Source organism: Penicillium angulare (genome assembly GCF_028827245.1).
Source record: "Penicillium angulare strain IBT 27051 chromosome Unknown utg000004l_segment0_segment0, whole genome shotgun sequence".
In the NCBI taxonomy this organism is placed as follows: Eukaryota; Fungi; Ascomycota; class Eurotiomycetes; order Eurotiales; family Aspergillaceae; genus Penicillium; species Penicillium angulare.
Window position 1 is genome coordinate 5,004,949 of NW_026623163.1, and position 17,087 is coordinate 5,022,035.

General features: G+C 48.5%; 4 protein-coding genes across 4 annotated transcripts; 1 reads left to right on the forward strand and 3 right to left on the reverse strand.

The window, feature by feature from the left end:
* Window positions 1-822: 822 nt before the first annotated feature.
* Window positions 823-8,655, reverse strand: N7478_005754 (Beige/BEACH domain protein; the record flags this gene model as incomplete). Its single annotated transcript, XM_056921968.1, has 6 exons — window positions 823-852; window positions 921-1,298; window positions 1,360-1,820; window positions 1,878-5,252; window positions 5,313-5,748; window positions 5,809-8,655. 6 exons carry the CDS (start codon window positions 8,653-8,655, stop codon window positions 823-825), a joined length of 7,527 nt encoding a protein of 2,508 aa, XP_056780005.1.
* A 1,542-nt stretch (window positions 8,656-10,197) lies between these two features.
* N7478_005755 (S8 family peptidase) lies at window positions 10,198-11,825 on the forward strand (the record flags this gene model as incomplete). The annotated part of the gene is made up of 3 exons (XM_056921969.1): window positions 10,198-10,572; window positions 10,639-11,577; window positions 11,643-11,825. The coding sequence occupies 3 exons, from the start codon at window positions 10,198-10,200 to the stop codon at window positions 11,823-11,825; spliced, it is 1,497 nt and encodes a 498-aa protein (XP_056780006.1).
* A 453-nt stretch (window positions 11,826-12,278) lies between these two features.
* Window positions 12,279-13,754, reverse strand: N7478_005756 (MmgE/PrpD family protein; the record flags this gene model as incomplete). Its single annotated transcript, XM_056921970.1, has 2 exons — window positions 12,279-13,185; window positions 13,300-13,754. 2 exons carry the CDS (start codon window positions 13,752-13,754, stop codon window positions 12,279-12,281), a joined length of 1,362 nt encoding a protein of 453 aa, XP_056780007.1.
* Window positions 13,755-15,142: 1,388 nt separating this feature from the next.
* Window positions 15,143-16,018, reverse strand: N7478_005757 (uncharacterized protein; the record flags this gene model as incomplete). Its single annotated transcript, XM_056921971.1, has 3 exons — window positions 15,143-15,636; window positions 15,725-15,851; window positions 15,953-16,018. The coding sequence occupies 3 exons, from the start codon at window positions 16,016-16,018 to the stop codon at window positions 15,143-15,145; spliced, it is 687 nt and encodes a 228-aa protein (XP_056780008.1).
* Between the last annotated feature and the right edge of the window lie 1,069 nt (window positions 16,019-17,087).

Consider the following 17,087-nt stretch of genomic DNA (forward strand, 5'->3'; position numbering starts at 1 on the left):
TTGCTTTAACTATGGGATTACCTTATGAAATGAAAGTACCACGGGCGTCCGAACCAGGTGGGATGGGAAGTGGGGCAAATATGACGCTGCACAATGAAATCACCAATTCGGGATTTTGTCTGGGCGTTAACAGAACTGTTACCCCTCTATCTCGCGACCTTAAACAATTACTGTTGGTCCCGACGCGTCAGGTACAATGAACATCATCCACTACACAGAAATCCGGTTCACATTGCCACTGATTTCGACAAGTTTTTTATTCCATTTTTCTTGTTAATTATCAATCATACCAAACACCATACAATACACTCTTACTCATCTGGGGAGCCGCTGCGGGACTTTGATTCGGCGCAGTGTGCTCCGGCAGTATTAAGCCCGGAGGATGGTCGACCGGCCAACGGCCCACTAGAACTAGATGCATTGGCCCTGCACTCTGTCACGGTCTCACCGGGATCCGGTTAAATCTCACGATCTAGTCCACGACTGAGGAGGATCCGTGCTGTGCCATGATTTCCATTCCCGCTATATATGCAAGCGCTAAACAACCCCGGATTCAGTGGACAGTAAAATATAGAAAACAGGAAATCGTCCGGGGGTCCGGGTTTGCAGAACTCAAAATAATCAAAAGAAAAACGCCATGTGCTTTAACGTCACCATCCCTTTTTAGATACAATAGAAAATGAGGCTTTTTTCCCCATCAAGGTCCATGTGTAGGGACCCGGAATCACAACTATGCCCACCCTGGAGGAAAAGGGAATTCAAAATCCGTACACTTTCAATAGCCGCTAGGCACGGGATCACTACGGGATCGATGCCCGAGGATCATCGGCGTTGAATACAGTTCCACTCATACTATAAACGTCGTTAGTTCACTGTCTCAAAAATCGGAATATGAAAAGGTTATTAAAAGATTGACTCACCACGCGCCCGGCTTCATCCCCAGTATAGACTACCTGAGGAAGAGCTAAAATACAACTGATGCCAGCAGATATGTTCGCTCCGTTATCACGATGATTATCTGTATGGTGCAGTTGACGGATCAATTCTAGTTCAAACTGCCCATTATGAATGCTTTTAGCCCAAATGTTGACCACGCCCCGACTATGACCAGTCAAGACGATTTCGCGTTCAAGCCATTCATTTTGAACGCCTTCGTAGAAGACACAGGATAGAACATGGTCATCCGCCGATTCGCAGATAGCTTGGTCTACCAGCACATCACCGTTCAACGTGTACATGGTGATGCGACGGCCTCGGCAAACAATAATGTCTCCTGTCACGTCGTTGATGCGTGCGCACTAAAAAGAAGACAGGTTAGAAACAGAGACCAATAGGCAAGGTATAAAGGGATATTCTTACATCGACTATTCCATCGGCGGGAAGAGCTCGTACAAAGCAGCGCCTATTCAAATCCCACAGCATGATCTGGCCATCATTGGAGGCTGACAACAAGGTGCTGAATGATCGGGAGACTGCAAGAACACCGACTGGGGCACGATGGCCAAATAGCGACCCAAGGGGTTGCAGATCAACAGATCGAGATGTTGGAGTCACGTTCCATAAGGAAATAGTACAGTCGGTGCCACACGTAATGAGCGTACGAGAATCTGCGAAGCTGGCAAAGGAGAGCTGACCAACATGGAGATGCTCAAAGTGCCCAAGAAGCTTGCGATTATCTGTCGAGTAGAAACGAACACTGCCATCAAAGAAGCCCCATTCCATATACTGGTCGTATACAGGTGGAACGTTAATTCTCAGCGCAGCCGTGCATAGCAGACGATCCTGCTTCATAGACAAAGTATTCACTCGCTCCTCGATATCTGTAGATGAAAAATGGTTAGTTATGACTGCAAAAGGTCTTCTAAGCAACGACTTACCAAGTAGTGAAAGCGGCATCTGAGTCAATGATTCGGCAAGAGTATCTAGTCGAGGGATACGGTGTCTCTGATCTTCTCTCTGGGGATGACATCTTTGGAAGATCTGATGAGGCGTCTGGCCAAAGTTGTGAATAATGCCAATTGTGGCCAAACGTTCCATCGGATCATCAATAGCATCCAAGTCCTTCGCACCCTTATAGGATAGATGATGGAAGACATTGACCGCCTCAATAGCCGCATCTCCCTTTTGCTTGCTGCCAAATACAAGGTCAATCCAATGGTGTAGATTTTCAGAAACATAAGGACTCTCCAGAGCCTCGCGATGCTTCTGAATAAAGATTTTGGGGTCACCTTTAGCCCATGGTGGAAGCTCAACAGAGTCAATGGCCGTAGTCATGTTCTGTAGGAGCCCAAAATCGTATTTGTTGGAGTTGACCAAGAACTCTGGGAGATAGAAGAACTCGGGACTCAATTCTCGGACATCGGTCATGTTACCCCGCGATGCGGATTCCCAGGCCTTGCGAATAGAGTAGAAAAGTCGGTCTGCGTGATCAAATGTACCGCCTTGTAGTAGAAGGTATGACTTGACGAAAGGCTGGAGGCGAATGAGATACGAGGTCACAATCATGGCAGAGGAGTAGTGGGTTCCGTAGTGGAATGGAGGTGAATTATCATCACCCATCTCTGCAAAGGCATTGTATCGTTCACGGAAGCCAGATTCCCGCTCTGGTGTTTGGCAGCCCATAGGCTTTGAAAGGTCACGGAATGACTTGGGGTTGGACAGATCCAGTTCCTCGCTCGTGTAGTCCGCCAGGACCCAGGGGAAAACAGGATATTGAGTTAAGTCATTGAAGGTACGACCCGCTAGCGTGTTTATTAACATAAGATAGTGGAAATTGGAAATTTCGCCGCGAACCCATTTTCGTGTTGCTGGGGTCGATGGAAGATGACCAAATACACTAGCAAACTTGGAGCCGAGAGATTGTGGTTCATCGTCTTGACTGCGTAAAGTCTCATACCGCCAAATATCTTCCGGTCGGGAATGGCCAACGCTTCCAGTGACTTGAGGAGCTTTGTTGCCGAGTTGAGTACACAACTCATCTCGAACGCGGGAGGACAAGAACGTTAACAAATAGCTCGTGCCATCGGTGAAGAATATCTCCAGGGCAACGTCACGGAAGAGGAAGCGCCGCTTAGAGACGCTGACCAAGTCAGACCATTTCCAGCTTCTCGTTTCATGCTCTTGGGAGCGACGGTCGTTGGATTCTCGGCCAGCAATCATTCGCACATAAGGGTCTCGCTCCTCGGGTGGCGCCTGCCAAACATTGACAATTTCGCCATCGGCTCGCTGGAAGAAATTATCTAAAATATAGATGCAGTCTTTCCCCAGGATTAAAAGACCTTCGATAGCCTCCAAACCAATGATTCGGGACTGGTTGCAAACATTTTGTACCTGGTCACCTCTCTGAAGGGATCTCATCACTCTTCTGTTCTTGTCTTCGTAATCTTCAATCTCAACTTTAGGGTCGTCAATCATTTCGAAATTCTCCTCCAGCATACTGGGGGTATCCGGGTCGCCGTCTTGTGCCTCTGACTCCGGTTCCTCGGTCACCGTCTCGGGCTCCTCTGTTAATACCGTGGGTGTTGCCGGCGTTGCCACCACTTCACCTGCTGATAACGCACGCACCCGTGTATTGATCTTTATCATTGGAGGCTCGGAAGCCTTACGCTTGGGCTGATAATCTTGGCGTTCACCTGAATCATCTGGAACGACTCGTAATCGCATGCGACTGCGACCTTCCGTCTGGTCAAGCCTCCATTTTCTTTCCTTATCTTCGGAGAAGAGGCCGCCTGGGCGTCGGAGAGCCATTAAGAGACTAGAGAACGCCGACCACATGAAGACAGAGTTATCTTGTAGATCTTGGAAGAATCGCTGGGACTTGAGTGTTTCCGAAGCCGAAATATTGGAGATCCAATGAGGCAAGGTCGCATTATGCTTGCGAATCACTTCTTCATCAAATTTCTCAACTTGAGCCCACACCTTAAGCTTATCTTTGCGCTTTGACATGCGAGACTTGGCCGACTCTTCGCTCTTGTTATTTTCTTCATTGACAAATGATTCCCAAGATCTAGCGAGAATACCGAAGAATAAAGCATCAAGATCCTCACGCTGATCATCAATCCAACGCAGGAATGTCTCATCTTCCATTCCTGCAAGAGCTTCGAACCCATCGGATAACCGGCGTTGAAGTGGCGGGGGGCCATTGGCTAGGAGGTCAATAACCTCGTCAGGCTTTTGAACCAACATGATTCGCCATAGGCTTGCGGCAAGCAGACGAACATCTTCTTGACTGCTGATTAACTTTGTATAAAGCAAGTAACAGAGTAGCTGGATGTATTGAGATTCAGTGTCTGCAGTAGCAAAAAGTACACCTTGCCAATAGTGCAGACGCTTCAAAACAGCCAGGGTTTTGCTATCATCTGCCTCTGACAGTTGTAGTAGAGCAATCCTGTATACAGTGGAGTGTATTGTAGCAACCGCCTGGCTGCACAGCCGAATGCTTTTCAAACTTGAGATCTCCGGTCGCTGGACATACTCCAAAATTGTACCAAGGCAGTCTAGACTCTTCGTAGCCCCATCAATAAACCACCCCTCATAAACTGCCTCCGAGAGATGCGTTGCAAAGCGAGAAATATTGGTGAGTGTGCGAGGTTCTTGAAGAAGGCGGGGCCTGGAGGTAGATAAGGACTTGAGGGTTGAAAGAAGGCGCTCGAAAATCCATGAATTGAAATATGCCTGATGATCGAGGAAGCCGGCGGGGGTCTTATTGTAAAGCCCCAGACCCGAAAAATCTTTACGATGTAGAAGTTGATCCTCGAAGATGGTGAGGGCCAAACCAAATACGGCATTAACAAGGGGGTGTTCCACGGCAGATCCGTGGCTGGAATAAGTCGGGTGCACAATGTGACGGATACGGGCAGATGATGGCTGGAATTTTGATTTGTCAGAGGAAACCAAGATGAAGGATGATCCTCGCCGCAAAGTGCCGGTGCTCTCTTCAGGAGCCTCGGGAAAGTCAACTGTGGTGGTCTGCAAGACAGTTGATGCGTTGGTCCCACTCGAATGTGGTCGTAGAACAAGGCTACTGTCGTCAAAAGATAGCCCGCCGTATCGAGTGCTCAGTTCTGCGTTGGGGCTTATTGCATCCGCACTGACAATGGTGGGATAAAGGATTGCCAGAATCTCCTGAGCATATGTAGACTGGAGGGTAAATTCTTGGAAGGCTCGTGATATGGTACGTGCCTCCTCTAGAAACTCCACTACCGATGATAATAAGGAAAATCCACGCGTGTTAAGACTGCTTAAAGATTCACCTATTACATCATCATATCAGAAAATGTACAAACGCAAAAATCTGTTGGAGTTAGACTTACCCGAAATTTTGACGGATGACATCTTTTGGGCAGGGCCCATATCCTCTGGTCGGCTCTGGGTACCTAGGTCACTCGCCAGAACGATACTTCTTAGGCCACTCTTCAACATCCCGGTTATTACGGGGAGCATTTCGGGATACACAATGCGGATATCCCCGTCACCGAGGAATAATTTCAGAAGACCAGGCACATCAAAAGGCCTGTCGAGGTCTAAAATGGCAACATCTCGCCCGAAGAGAATCGAGAAGCAAATAGGCCACAATGCAGGAATATGCCACCATCTTTTCAAATGGCGCTCCAAGACTATGTACCCCCCATTTCTTTCTGCAAATTTCTTGTTGTATGCACTGCCGTTGACCACCAACAGCCGAGCCAAGATCTTAGTTGCGAGAATAACCACCTCTGGGTCGTCCTCGCATGCAAGATAAAGAAGCCACTACATGATGTGTTAGCGACTATTCTGTCAATCCGTTTGAGTTTAACTTAGTTGACGAACCTTGCTAGTCACTGCTTTGGCGAATTTCTTAAGTGGGTTATGGTCATGTGGATTGCAAATCAGGGCTGTATACATCCGCAGCATTTCAATAGCCTGTGCAGTAGCCGACATATGTTTCTCGGACTGTCCCTTGGACGAACCAGGCCGTGAAGGAGCTGCCACAAATCGTAAACTTTTCGTCTTTTTCAAGCTTGCTGTGGGCTTTGGCATATGGAGTGTATATGTAATAGACAGCGCGAATGACCGTAGAAGGTCCGGTGACATGCTGCTTTCCATCAAAGACTGGAATGAACAAACACAGGGATTGAGCGTCTCGGGAATAAGCTCGCCACCCTTCAATGTCTCTAGCAACTTCTTACTGGCACGCATACGGCTGAGCCTCTTTGCGTTGAAGCGGCGGAAATTACTAACAGTTGCGAATGTTTGAAACTGAGTGTAATAGAGGTCGAGAGCGGGTGGATCTCCATGGCGCCAGATATCCATGTCTACTAATAAGACTCGATAGGCTAGCGGATTAGTGATTATGGAGAAGCTGGGGTTCTCAGAGTTGTATCCCACAAACTCAAGGGTTAGACGCAATAAGTCGAGTGTGAGACTATTTTGCGCGTCGGCGTTAGAGCTAGCCACAGCTGATTTGTTGAACGGGGTATTTCCAAAGTGAAATCCTAGTTTTTCGCGCAAGAGAGCTGCGAGAATCCCATAGCCGTTTTCTCTTTCCATTGCCTCGCTATTCCTCCAGTTGTCTTGGATTGCTTCGTAAAGGGCTTCTAGGGCCAGTCGAAGGCTCTCAGGAGAATCAGAGGCTTGTACCAAACTGAGATGAATAGCGACACAGCCACCCAGGCACCAGCTGGCATCATCCAATGACCAAGGCACTGACACTACAGGGTCACCCGTCAGTATACCTACTCCCTGTGGTTGGGTCAAGCCATCGTTGATGGCGGGAGTAGCTCCATTGACTGCAACGGCATTACCCCCAGCTTTGGTCAGCTGTTGTAAGCTCTTTGCTGCTTGCCGTGAAAGGCACTTTATCAATTGCGATTCGTCGACATTGTTGCTGTCATCATCATCGAGCACGGCAACAGGCGAAACATTAATCACAATTGAGCTTTCACGCACAAGAGTACTTGCTCGCCTCCTGATAGCAGTGACGATATCAGAAGACTCCTCTTTCCCAGGATGAAGATGCTCATTACGTAGATTCAATGTCGCTGACGCTTTGTATGTCTGGAACGAACCAAGGCAATCTTGAAAGTTTCCATAGTAGCGAGGGCCAAGGTTGTAGAAGACAGCTATCATGTCATCACTGAAGGCCTCATCGAGTAATATGCCATTCGCTAATGACCACCTAGATGTCGAGACGCCCTTTCCAAGGCGCATGGCTAAATCCTGGGGTGTGCCAAAAAATGCTTGGATACGAGGCATCTTATTCAAATGAGTGGGAGCGGGGGCCGTGGGATAATCGATCTTCAGTTGCTCCACGAATTCACCATCAACAAACAGAGAGGCTCGGGATGAGGATGTGGGTTTGGGGCGTCTATGAATCATTGCAATATGATACCAGCGACCAGGCTCAAATTTGACAGATTTAAATCGCACACTGGGGCGAGGACCACGGATGGAAGTTTGAAGGATAAAATGGCGAGTGTCTCTTTCGAGATATGCAAGTAAAAAACACGTTTGGGTGGCATCAAATGCTCCAAATAATGTGGTATGAGTATTCACGTCGAATTCGTCAAAGCGGACCCATGCCGCTAATGTATACCCAGCCGAAGCACTGGGTGGGAAGGAACGGCCTAAAGTCGCAAATTCCACGGAAGAATATCCATGCAAAGACATATCGAATTGTATTGAAGGGGGTTCCTTGGAAGCTTTGAGGGCAGAAACGAGGAATTTCAAGGCTTGTGGCTTCTCGTGTGCTCGACGATACAAAGCAACGGCGTCATCCAACGTCGTCATTCCCTGGACACTGAGTAACCCCGCTAAATTCCGATAAAGCTCCATTTCAGTATCTGTACAGCTGTCGCCAAACAGGCGTGGGAGTATGGAAGTTAGCATCCCAGTACTGTGCAACGCTACAACGTTTCTTGATGATTGAGAGGCCAACTGGCGGAGAGATGCTGGAATGCCAAGTCGTAGAGCATCGTTCTTCAATGAGGCAGAATGGGCGACCCAAACCCGAAGGAATGGTCCGAGAAGTTCGGCAACCTCCACTGTCTCAGCAGAACCCAGGCATTGATCTACAACACTCCGCACCTCTATCGAAGATCCGCAATTGCTGCCCTGTTGAAGTTTGGCGTTCAATGTTGTAAAAATACTGGCAATTGTCTCTTGGCACAGGGCTGCAGCAAGGACTGCGCCGTACACCTGCTGTGCGTCATTTTCCGTTTGCTGTATTTTCCGGCTAAAGACAGTCAAGGTTTGCTCCAAAGCTGCAGTTCCCCCTCCAGTAACCCGACGAGCAAAATATCTTCTATTTCCAAAATGATCCTTCAATGCCTCAGCTATCACTCCCAGGGTATCCTTGAAAACGGCGATGATATCTTTTCTCTCATTCTGGGCTAAAGCGTCGACGTCATACAGGTCCGCTAGCTGGTCGGCCAGCGCCAGCAACGTTTGGAAGCCTTGTAGGTTTCGAAATGCATCTTTTGCGGTTCGCCGGTGGGCATCGTCGATAAAGGTATGGCGGAGGCGGAGGAGGGGTTCGGTAGCTGTCAGTGCCTCGGGGGCAGTGATTGGGTTGGTCCCCGCAGTGAGAGACTTGAGTTGGTTTAGGGTAGGCGCCAGTTCATCGGCTAGCTGCTCAATCGACCCTGAAGGAGAGGGAGACAGGGACGATGGAGCCATGGCCAAATCTTATCTGCGACCGTTCCGATGACGGGAGACCATCAGAGACCGTGACTGGGCGATTGGCGGGACAATTCGAGGCGGTCTGCATCGGTATGGGGTGCGCAGGTGGTGGTGAGTGGGGAATCGGAGCAGAAACATTCACACGCCATCTAAAGCGGAGTTGCAACCACACCAAACTTGAGTCTTGGATGATCCGGACGAAACAGGCCCGGGACGAATTTGCCTTGCCCCAAAAAATGGATCGGCGAGCCAGCGAGAGGCTCTATCTAACAGCGGGGGTCCTGTATCAGGTGATTTTGGGGGCGGCTTTGGTGGGCGCAGTGCATATGCCAAGTTTCGTTTATGTGCACGGAACACTTGAGGTATCAGGAATATTATTTCCAGGCTATGGGAGCTATGGAGTACAATACAGGTGGCTTGAAACTCGGAGGTACACTGTATCAGTAGCTCAGTTCATTACGGGAATGATAAGCAGCGATAGTAAGAACGATAGAGGCGATAGAGGCGATAAGTACAGCTCAACTGTGGATTATAATTGCGGATTGTGGAGAAGGGAGCTTGTGATCAATATTTCCAATATTTCCAAGATTTCAAGGTTATGACTTTCATGCACATATTCAGATGTTCATGTCATTCTGGACCCCCTCTCCTGACGAATCCCTGCATCTCCTCCGTGCGAATCATGTTTCGCCTCGTCCGGATAACAGCACGCGACTTCGGAGATTCAGTTGCCTAGCTCTCGTCATGTATCAACCAAAGTCCGTGCGACCGGTGCCCAGGTGGCCAACCCTGCCAGGTACCCGAGTGCAACGGGACAGGAAAGGGGTGGCTTTTTTGGGCAAGGAGAGGTATTCTATTTTCTTTTTCTCATTTTCAGGGTAATTTGTTTGGCCATAACCTTGGAAGATAGAGGAAAGCAAACCGAATAGGTGCTCAAATAAGGTGGACATCGCATCTCGGATGTACTGTTCAGTAGATGATGTGATATGATGTGCGATAAGCCACATTCTTTCAGTGTAATTATCCGTATTGAGCGTATTATGTGTAATTATCCACCTTGGTAGAACAACGCTGTTCAGGCGACCAGCTGTATTGATTGACGTATGTATGGTTACAGATTACTGATAACTGGGGAAAGCTTAAGGTCCAGCAAACCAACTTGTGCCACTTCAGCTTTCACCTATGTGACAATACGTGACAGTACCGCCCACACCCCGGCTCTCCTCCCCACTTAAGATCCTACGGGATCGACAGCCAGCGCCAAATTGACAAGTCATCTGTCCCCGTATTCGTACTGTAATCGCCCGCTTGCATCATCTTTCCCGGTCCCCTTGATAAGGGGACCCACTGACTCTTACCTCCTCATTTCTCCTCACTCTGCTCCCCCCCCATCTCTCTTCCTCTTCCAACCCTCCTCTCCATCCTATATCTTCCCAACCCATCCCCCCTCTTCCAAACTCACATTATTGTATTATTTCTGCCTTCACTCTCTAGTATCCTTTCCCACATTACAGTCGTTTCAAGTCGATCTTGCCCATCATGAAAGGCTTCCTCGGCTTGACGCTGCTCCCAGCATTGGCAGTTGCGTCACCAACATGGGTGGAATCTATCCACAACGGGGCTGCCCCCGTCTTATCATCTATGACCTCGCAAGAGATCCCCGATAACTACATTGTCGTGTTTAAGAAGCATATCAGCCCGTCAGTGGCCTCTGCTCATCACAGCTGGGTGCAGGACATTCACAGCACCCATAGCCAGGAGCGTATGGAGCTGAAGAAGCGTGGTCTCTTTGACTTCGACTTCGAGACCTCCTTCCTGGGTATGAAGGACACCTTCCACGTCGCTGGCTCGCTCATGGGATACTCTGGTCACTTCCACGAGGATGTCATCGAACAGGTCCGCCGGCATCCGGATGTAAGTAGCTTCCTGCTTCCTAGTACGTCATAAGCTTCATTTGCTAACCCGATCGTGACTCAATAGGTCGAATATATTGAGAAGGACTCCGAAGTCCGCCACTATGAACAACCCGTTGTTGAGAACGGCGCCCCCTGGGGTCTAGCCCGTATTTCTCACCGTGACAGCCTTTCCTTCGGTAGCTTCAACAAGTACCTCTACGCCGAGGATGGCGGTGAGGGTGTTGATGCTTATGTGATTGACACTGGTACCAACGTTGACCACGCTGACTTTGAGGGTCGTGCCAACTGGGGCAAGACTATCCCTCAGGGCGATGAAGATGAAGATGGAAATGGTCACGGCACTCACTGCTCCGGTACCATCGCTGGTAAGAAGTACGGTGTCGCCAAGAAGGCCAACGTCTACGCCGTCAAGGTTCTGCGCTCTAGCGGCTCTGGCACCATGTCTGATGTTGTCAAGGGTGTAGAGTGGGCTGCTGAGGCTCACATCAAGAAGGCTAAGGACGCCAAGTCCAAGGGCAAGAAGGGCTGGAAGGGCAGTGTTGCCAACATGTCGCTGGGCGGCGGTAGCTCGCGTACCCTCGACCTTGCTGTCAACGCCGCTGTCGATGCTGGTATCCACTTCGCCGTCGCTGCTGGTAATGACAACGCCGATGCTTGCAACTACTCTCCTGCTGCTGCCGAGAAGGCCGTTACCGTCGGTGCCTCCACCCTGGCTGATGAGCGTGCCTACTTCTCCAACTACGGAAAGTGCACTGACATCTTCGCCCCTGGCCTGAACATCTTGTCCACCTGGATTGGCAGCGAGCACGCTGTTAACACCATCTCTGGAACCTCCATGGCCTCTCCTCACATTGCCGGTCTGCTGGCCTACTATGTCTCTCTGCAGCCCGCTTCCGACTCGGCTTTCGCCGTTGCTGAGATCACTCCTAAGAAGCTCAAGGAGGCTCTGATCACCGTCGCCACCTCCGGTGCTCTGACTGATATCCCCTCCGACACTCCTAACGTAAGTTACTTTCAGACTAAAGCCTCCTCAATGATCACAAGAATCCATACTGACTTGATAAATAGCTCCTCGCCTGGAACGGTGGTGGTTCATCCAACTACAGCGACATCGTTGCCGCTGGTGGCTACAAGGTCGACGCTGTCGACAATGTCAAGGATCTCAAGGATCTGGTTGACAGTGCTGAGAAGGCCGCTCACCAGGAGCTCAGCGCCATCTACAGCCACATCAAGGATGCTGTCTCAGCTTAGAGGTAGACAATTGAATCGAGCCCTGTCTGCGACGGGGCTCTTCATATGGGGCATATGGACGGATGGATTATCACACCGGCGCAGATCATATTATTTGGCTTTCTATCATCTCTTTTCCTATCTTTATTCTTTTCCGCTTTTACTCTTATCTCGGGTTGCTCTCGCCCCCTTGGTCGATATATCTCATTGGGGATCAATCTAACATCGTTGAACAGACTGTCACTTCCCCGTTTGCTTGGTTGTTACCGTAGTATACTTTGGCTATAACTATACATTTCCCACGCCATCTAGAATGTGTTTAGGGCTCATATATGGGTTTTTACAAAACTTGACAATCTAGTACTTGCATGACGTAACAGTATCGAGTATATGTACCACTCTTTAAACCCAATGTATATACAAAACGGCCAATTTCAGACCCATGATACGTATATATGGCTCTTTATATAGTACTTACAGAACTGTCTTGATCTGACGAATATCCTGCTGTTTCTCAAGATCCCAACACCATCGACTCGCCTCATCAGTCCTCTCCCGTCCCAGTACAGGTATACACTGATCGACAAACTTCTCAACCAACTGGGCATCAGTCATGGGTCGCTCCAAGCTCCCCACCGCATGATCCACATGCTTCTCAATCGTGACATGTTCCCCACCCTCCTTCTCAAGCAAAACAGTAACATGGCATTCATCAGCCCGAAATTCCGAATTAACCTTCGCACGTATCCGATCCCGGACACCCACAACTCTAGGATCAACAACAACCCCATCCCCATACTGCGCCGGCGTAGCCTTCCCAAACAACAACCCAATAGCACCCCCATGATAAACACTAAACTTCCCCTCCAACCCATCCCTCGGCGCAGTCTTCCCCGTCAACTCAAGGACCAACGGATGAACCTCCACATGCACCTCCACAATCCGATCAACCGACAATCCAGCCTTTTCCAGCTCCCCATGCAACAGCACGCATCCATCAATCACCGGGTGAACCACAATCCCGCATGGAAACGGCTTAAACGCATTCTGCACTATCTCCCACCGTCCACTTGGCGCAAGACTACCAATCTGTTCATCAAGTTTATTCGAAGTACTAACCACATTTGCCCAGCCACGCTTCGCTTCCAATGCATGGGTTGAACTAGTATAATCTTCTTCCGCTAGGATTGCAGCCAAAAGACCATTCTGCGCAGCTCGTCCCGGATGAAAGGATTTAGTATGTGAGCCAAACATCTCGCGTAGTCCTGTAACCTGTGTCGCGGCAAGACCAATAGCATGTGCGGTTTGCGTAGCGCTCAATCCTAGTAGCTTTGAAACAGCAACAGCAGCACCAATGGAACCAGTTGAACTTGTAATATGCCTAGCGAATCAATCAGAACTTGAACCATAGAAACGACAAAGAGAAGGTTGTTCGAGCATCGATCAGACATATTAAAAATAAAAAAATTCTCAATGAAATTGAACTTGAACTCACCATCCAACATCGTAATGATCAGGCCAAACCCCCAAACCAACCTTACACTCCGCTTCCACACCCGCAGTAAGCGCCGTGATAAACTCTTCCCCAGAAACAGGCCTCTCCAACGACTCAACCATAGCCAACAAAGCAGACGCTACAGGCCCAGTAGGATGAATAATCGTATCAAGATGCGTATCATCATAATCATGCACATGAGAAGCAATACCATTGAACAATGCCGCATGCATAGCATCCACATCCACACCATCTGAACCTAGTAATCTGGACGTTGGAGGCCCTGAGAACCGTGATAGTGCTTTGCGAGCTATGATTGTTGCGGGGTGAGCGCTGCCACCTACTGTGCAGCCGGCCCAGTTGTAAAAGCTGCGGGTTGCGGCGGATATCACTTCTGTGGGGAGAGAGGAGAAGGTTAGGTTTTTGGACCAGGTTGCTAGGGTTTGTGTTGCCATTGTGAGGTTCTTTGTGGATTGACTTGGTGCTTAGTTATGTTGAATACTAGTAGATGTTGAACTGAAGTATTTGTGATTATTTGAGAATAAGGGGGTTTGATACTTGTGTTCGGCGTTGACTCCGATTGTTGGCTCCGATATAGGAACGTAGGTCCACTTGGACGGCTAAAGATCCACCCGCGAAGCTTGACTATGTATACGGCTTTTATACTCATTATATGGATAGGGCAATCTATCTTAAGTGCTTGACTTGGAACGGATGATTGAGTTGTGGAATTAATACATCTAGAACTTGAAGATATGGATATTCGTCTTATATATCCATCTCCCTCCAAGCTTATTAGATAGTGGCTTCATTTTACATGTATAATACTAGTTAAAAGTCATCGAGAAGGATATTTCAATTTTCTTTTAAAAAAAACACCCTTTTACACCGTAACAGAACTGGCTGTCACAATCATTGTCCGATTCTCTTCTTATATGACGGACCATGGATCTATATCCACAACCACAGTTAGCAAAGCTTGTCGAGAAGCCAGTTCCATTCTGGAGCGGGCATATTATTGGGAGGAAAAGATCATTACTTTCTTTTCGCTCCTTGTAGATTCCTCCAGCACAGGCTAATGCGAGCTCTGCTCTAACGAAGTGCTCATTCTTAGATTTACGAGGCTCTTGGCAACTCCCTCCAGCCTGTTAGTCGTTTGGCTCGAGGGCCGGAATTCTTTCGTCCGACTGAGAACTTTGCTGCGGCTTTGTGGGAGGGAAAGAAAACTTGGGATGAAACGATCCTCGTCGTTGATTATTACGGGGGTTTATGGAGTTGGTGGCTAGATCTCATCGGCAGGATGGGAGTGACGATAGCCAGGACTAGGGTCAAGGCCAGAGCAATTCATGAGACTCGCTTGGGTCATTGGGACGAAAAGCCAGAGTTTATAGGATAAAATGGACAGTGCTTTGCAAATGAATGGCATGCCTTATGTTGCTCGCACTTCACAAGCCCCGGGGACTAGGGGTTTTATAAAACCATATACTTGATGAATACGACGGTCAGGGAGTCCGAGTTAGATCAAGATCTAAAAGATAGTATTGTTCCATAAAAATCATACACCATAAAATCCGATAAGCAGGCCTAACAAATGCCCCGTCTTTGCTCCATAAAATGCACATATCATGACTGCCCGAAAAACAATAAAACAAAAACAACCCGCCATGTTGACCGAAAGAAAAAGCTGGATAAATGGGTATGCCGTACACCCTATGCCGTAGAAATGAAACAAAAAAAAGGAGAGTTCCAGAAGGCGATCGTATCGTATCATATCACAGCTCATTTCCACATAGACAGAGAGCCAAAATACAAGTCAAAATCACTATTTCCAGTGTACAGTGACCTATGCGCGACCATCATCGTCCTCATCTTCATCTTCGTCATCATCAACGTCACTACCGCTTAAAGCATCCATGTCAAGGTCCCCATCTGAGTCACTGCCACCAAAGGGGTCACTGTCGACATCCGAGTCTGCCCAAAAGTCTAAATCCTCCTTCTCCACTTCGTGAGGTGTTGGTTCGGGAGCTGAGAATTTAAAGCCGGCTGGGGCTGTTGCCCGAGACGCCTCGACGTTCAGATTCACTTTCGCACGGTAGGCGGTTGGGTCATTGCGGAGCATGACGGCTGCATCGACGTTGGCGGGAGAGGATATTTCGGCATCGTCGAGAAGAGATAGGATTGATATGAGGACTGATTCAACACGTTGGGCTGGGGACCAGCGCTCTGCGGCGAGTTCGCCGGACATTTCATCATCGCCGGGTGGGTGGAGGATGGAGATGCACACTCTGCCATCTGTGTGGATATTTGGGTGATAGATGGGTAGGAGGAAGCGGAAGGCTATGGGTAGACAAGTTAGTTCGATGGGTTGTTCTCGCTGTGAATGCGGTCGCTGGTACTGGGGGATGGATAGGGGAACTGAACTCACCAGGTGGTGCATAGGGGTAGTTCTTAGGGAAGGTCATTCGGGCCTTGAAGTAGCCTCCATCGTACATAGAGCTCGGGTTCAGGACGACAAGGGCGACGTCCCACTCATAAATGTTTTCGTTGCGAAGCTAGAGAGGATGGTGTTAGCTGGTGTGTGTCTGTCTCAAGATCATGATCCTCCGGGCTCGTAGGGCTGGGCTGGGCTGAAGTGGGTGGGCACACGACTCACCTCAATATGTACCCATTTCTCGGAAGACAAAGACCGCAACTCGTTCAATAAGATGCGTTCCGACATGATCAATTCACAGTAGGAAAACAAATGCGTATGTTGATTTAGGCTCCTCTCCTCTCCTTTGAAAACAAGTCGAGGTTTTCTTTCTGTTGCACAAAAACCCCTCCCCGAATGATGAAAAGTGGACCGCAAGAACTAGAGGAGAGATGGGGGGGAAGAAAAGAAGTGGAGCAATGACGGAGGGTACTTGGGTAAAGGGGAAGAAAAATTAGAACGGAGATCGCGGACTTTATATTGGGTCTCGGGGCTCCAGCGTGGCAAGTCTGATGATTGGGTCAACCGACAAATAGATGGCAGAAAAGGGTTTACATGTAGTAGTAGGGTTTTTATTGTTTGATTTATGGCTCTGTATTCTTTGTGTGAATATTGAATATTGGGATAAATGCATACTTTGAACAGACTTTCCCCCTGTCAAAGCCTATGTATACTCTACACCACAAGGACCGGTATTGACTCTGCTATGTCGTAACTCGTATTGTTACTGAGCGATAACGCAGTGTGCAAAGCGGGGAATCGTGGATAGTATAATCTCCGATAAGGAACAGCCGATCGAGTCTGGGATCCCTGTTCTATGGGGCTTAATGCAGGACATGATTGTTCAATATATGGTATGCATTATATTATGACTATTAAATATCTGGTGAGTCAGAAAGAAAGAAAATTAGAAACAAAAAAAAGTTACTCCAAATGCTTCTTTTCGGGATCGGGGTACTATATAGGTTAATGCCAGTGTCGGCATGGAGCGACGCCGTCAACGGTGGCGCGGGTTAGCTTAGTACTACTTGTAGTAGCCAGCATGACTTGACCGTTATATGTGCTTATTTGAAAAGACCAAAGACAAAATAAATTATCCGAAGGCTGAAAGTCTGAAGAAAAGTACTATTCATTGTTCGCATTCCAACGATCATGCAGAAGCCTCGTGGTTAGCCAGTTTGTAGTATAAACTGGTTGCGGCGCTACCTACGACAGATGGTACCTGGCTCCACCATAGTGAAGTGGTGGTGGTCCATGTCACCCTCTCCACCTCTTTGCTCACTCAAAACTTCGTTTTCCACCGCTTAATAACTTCCCA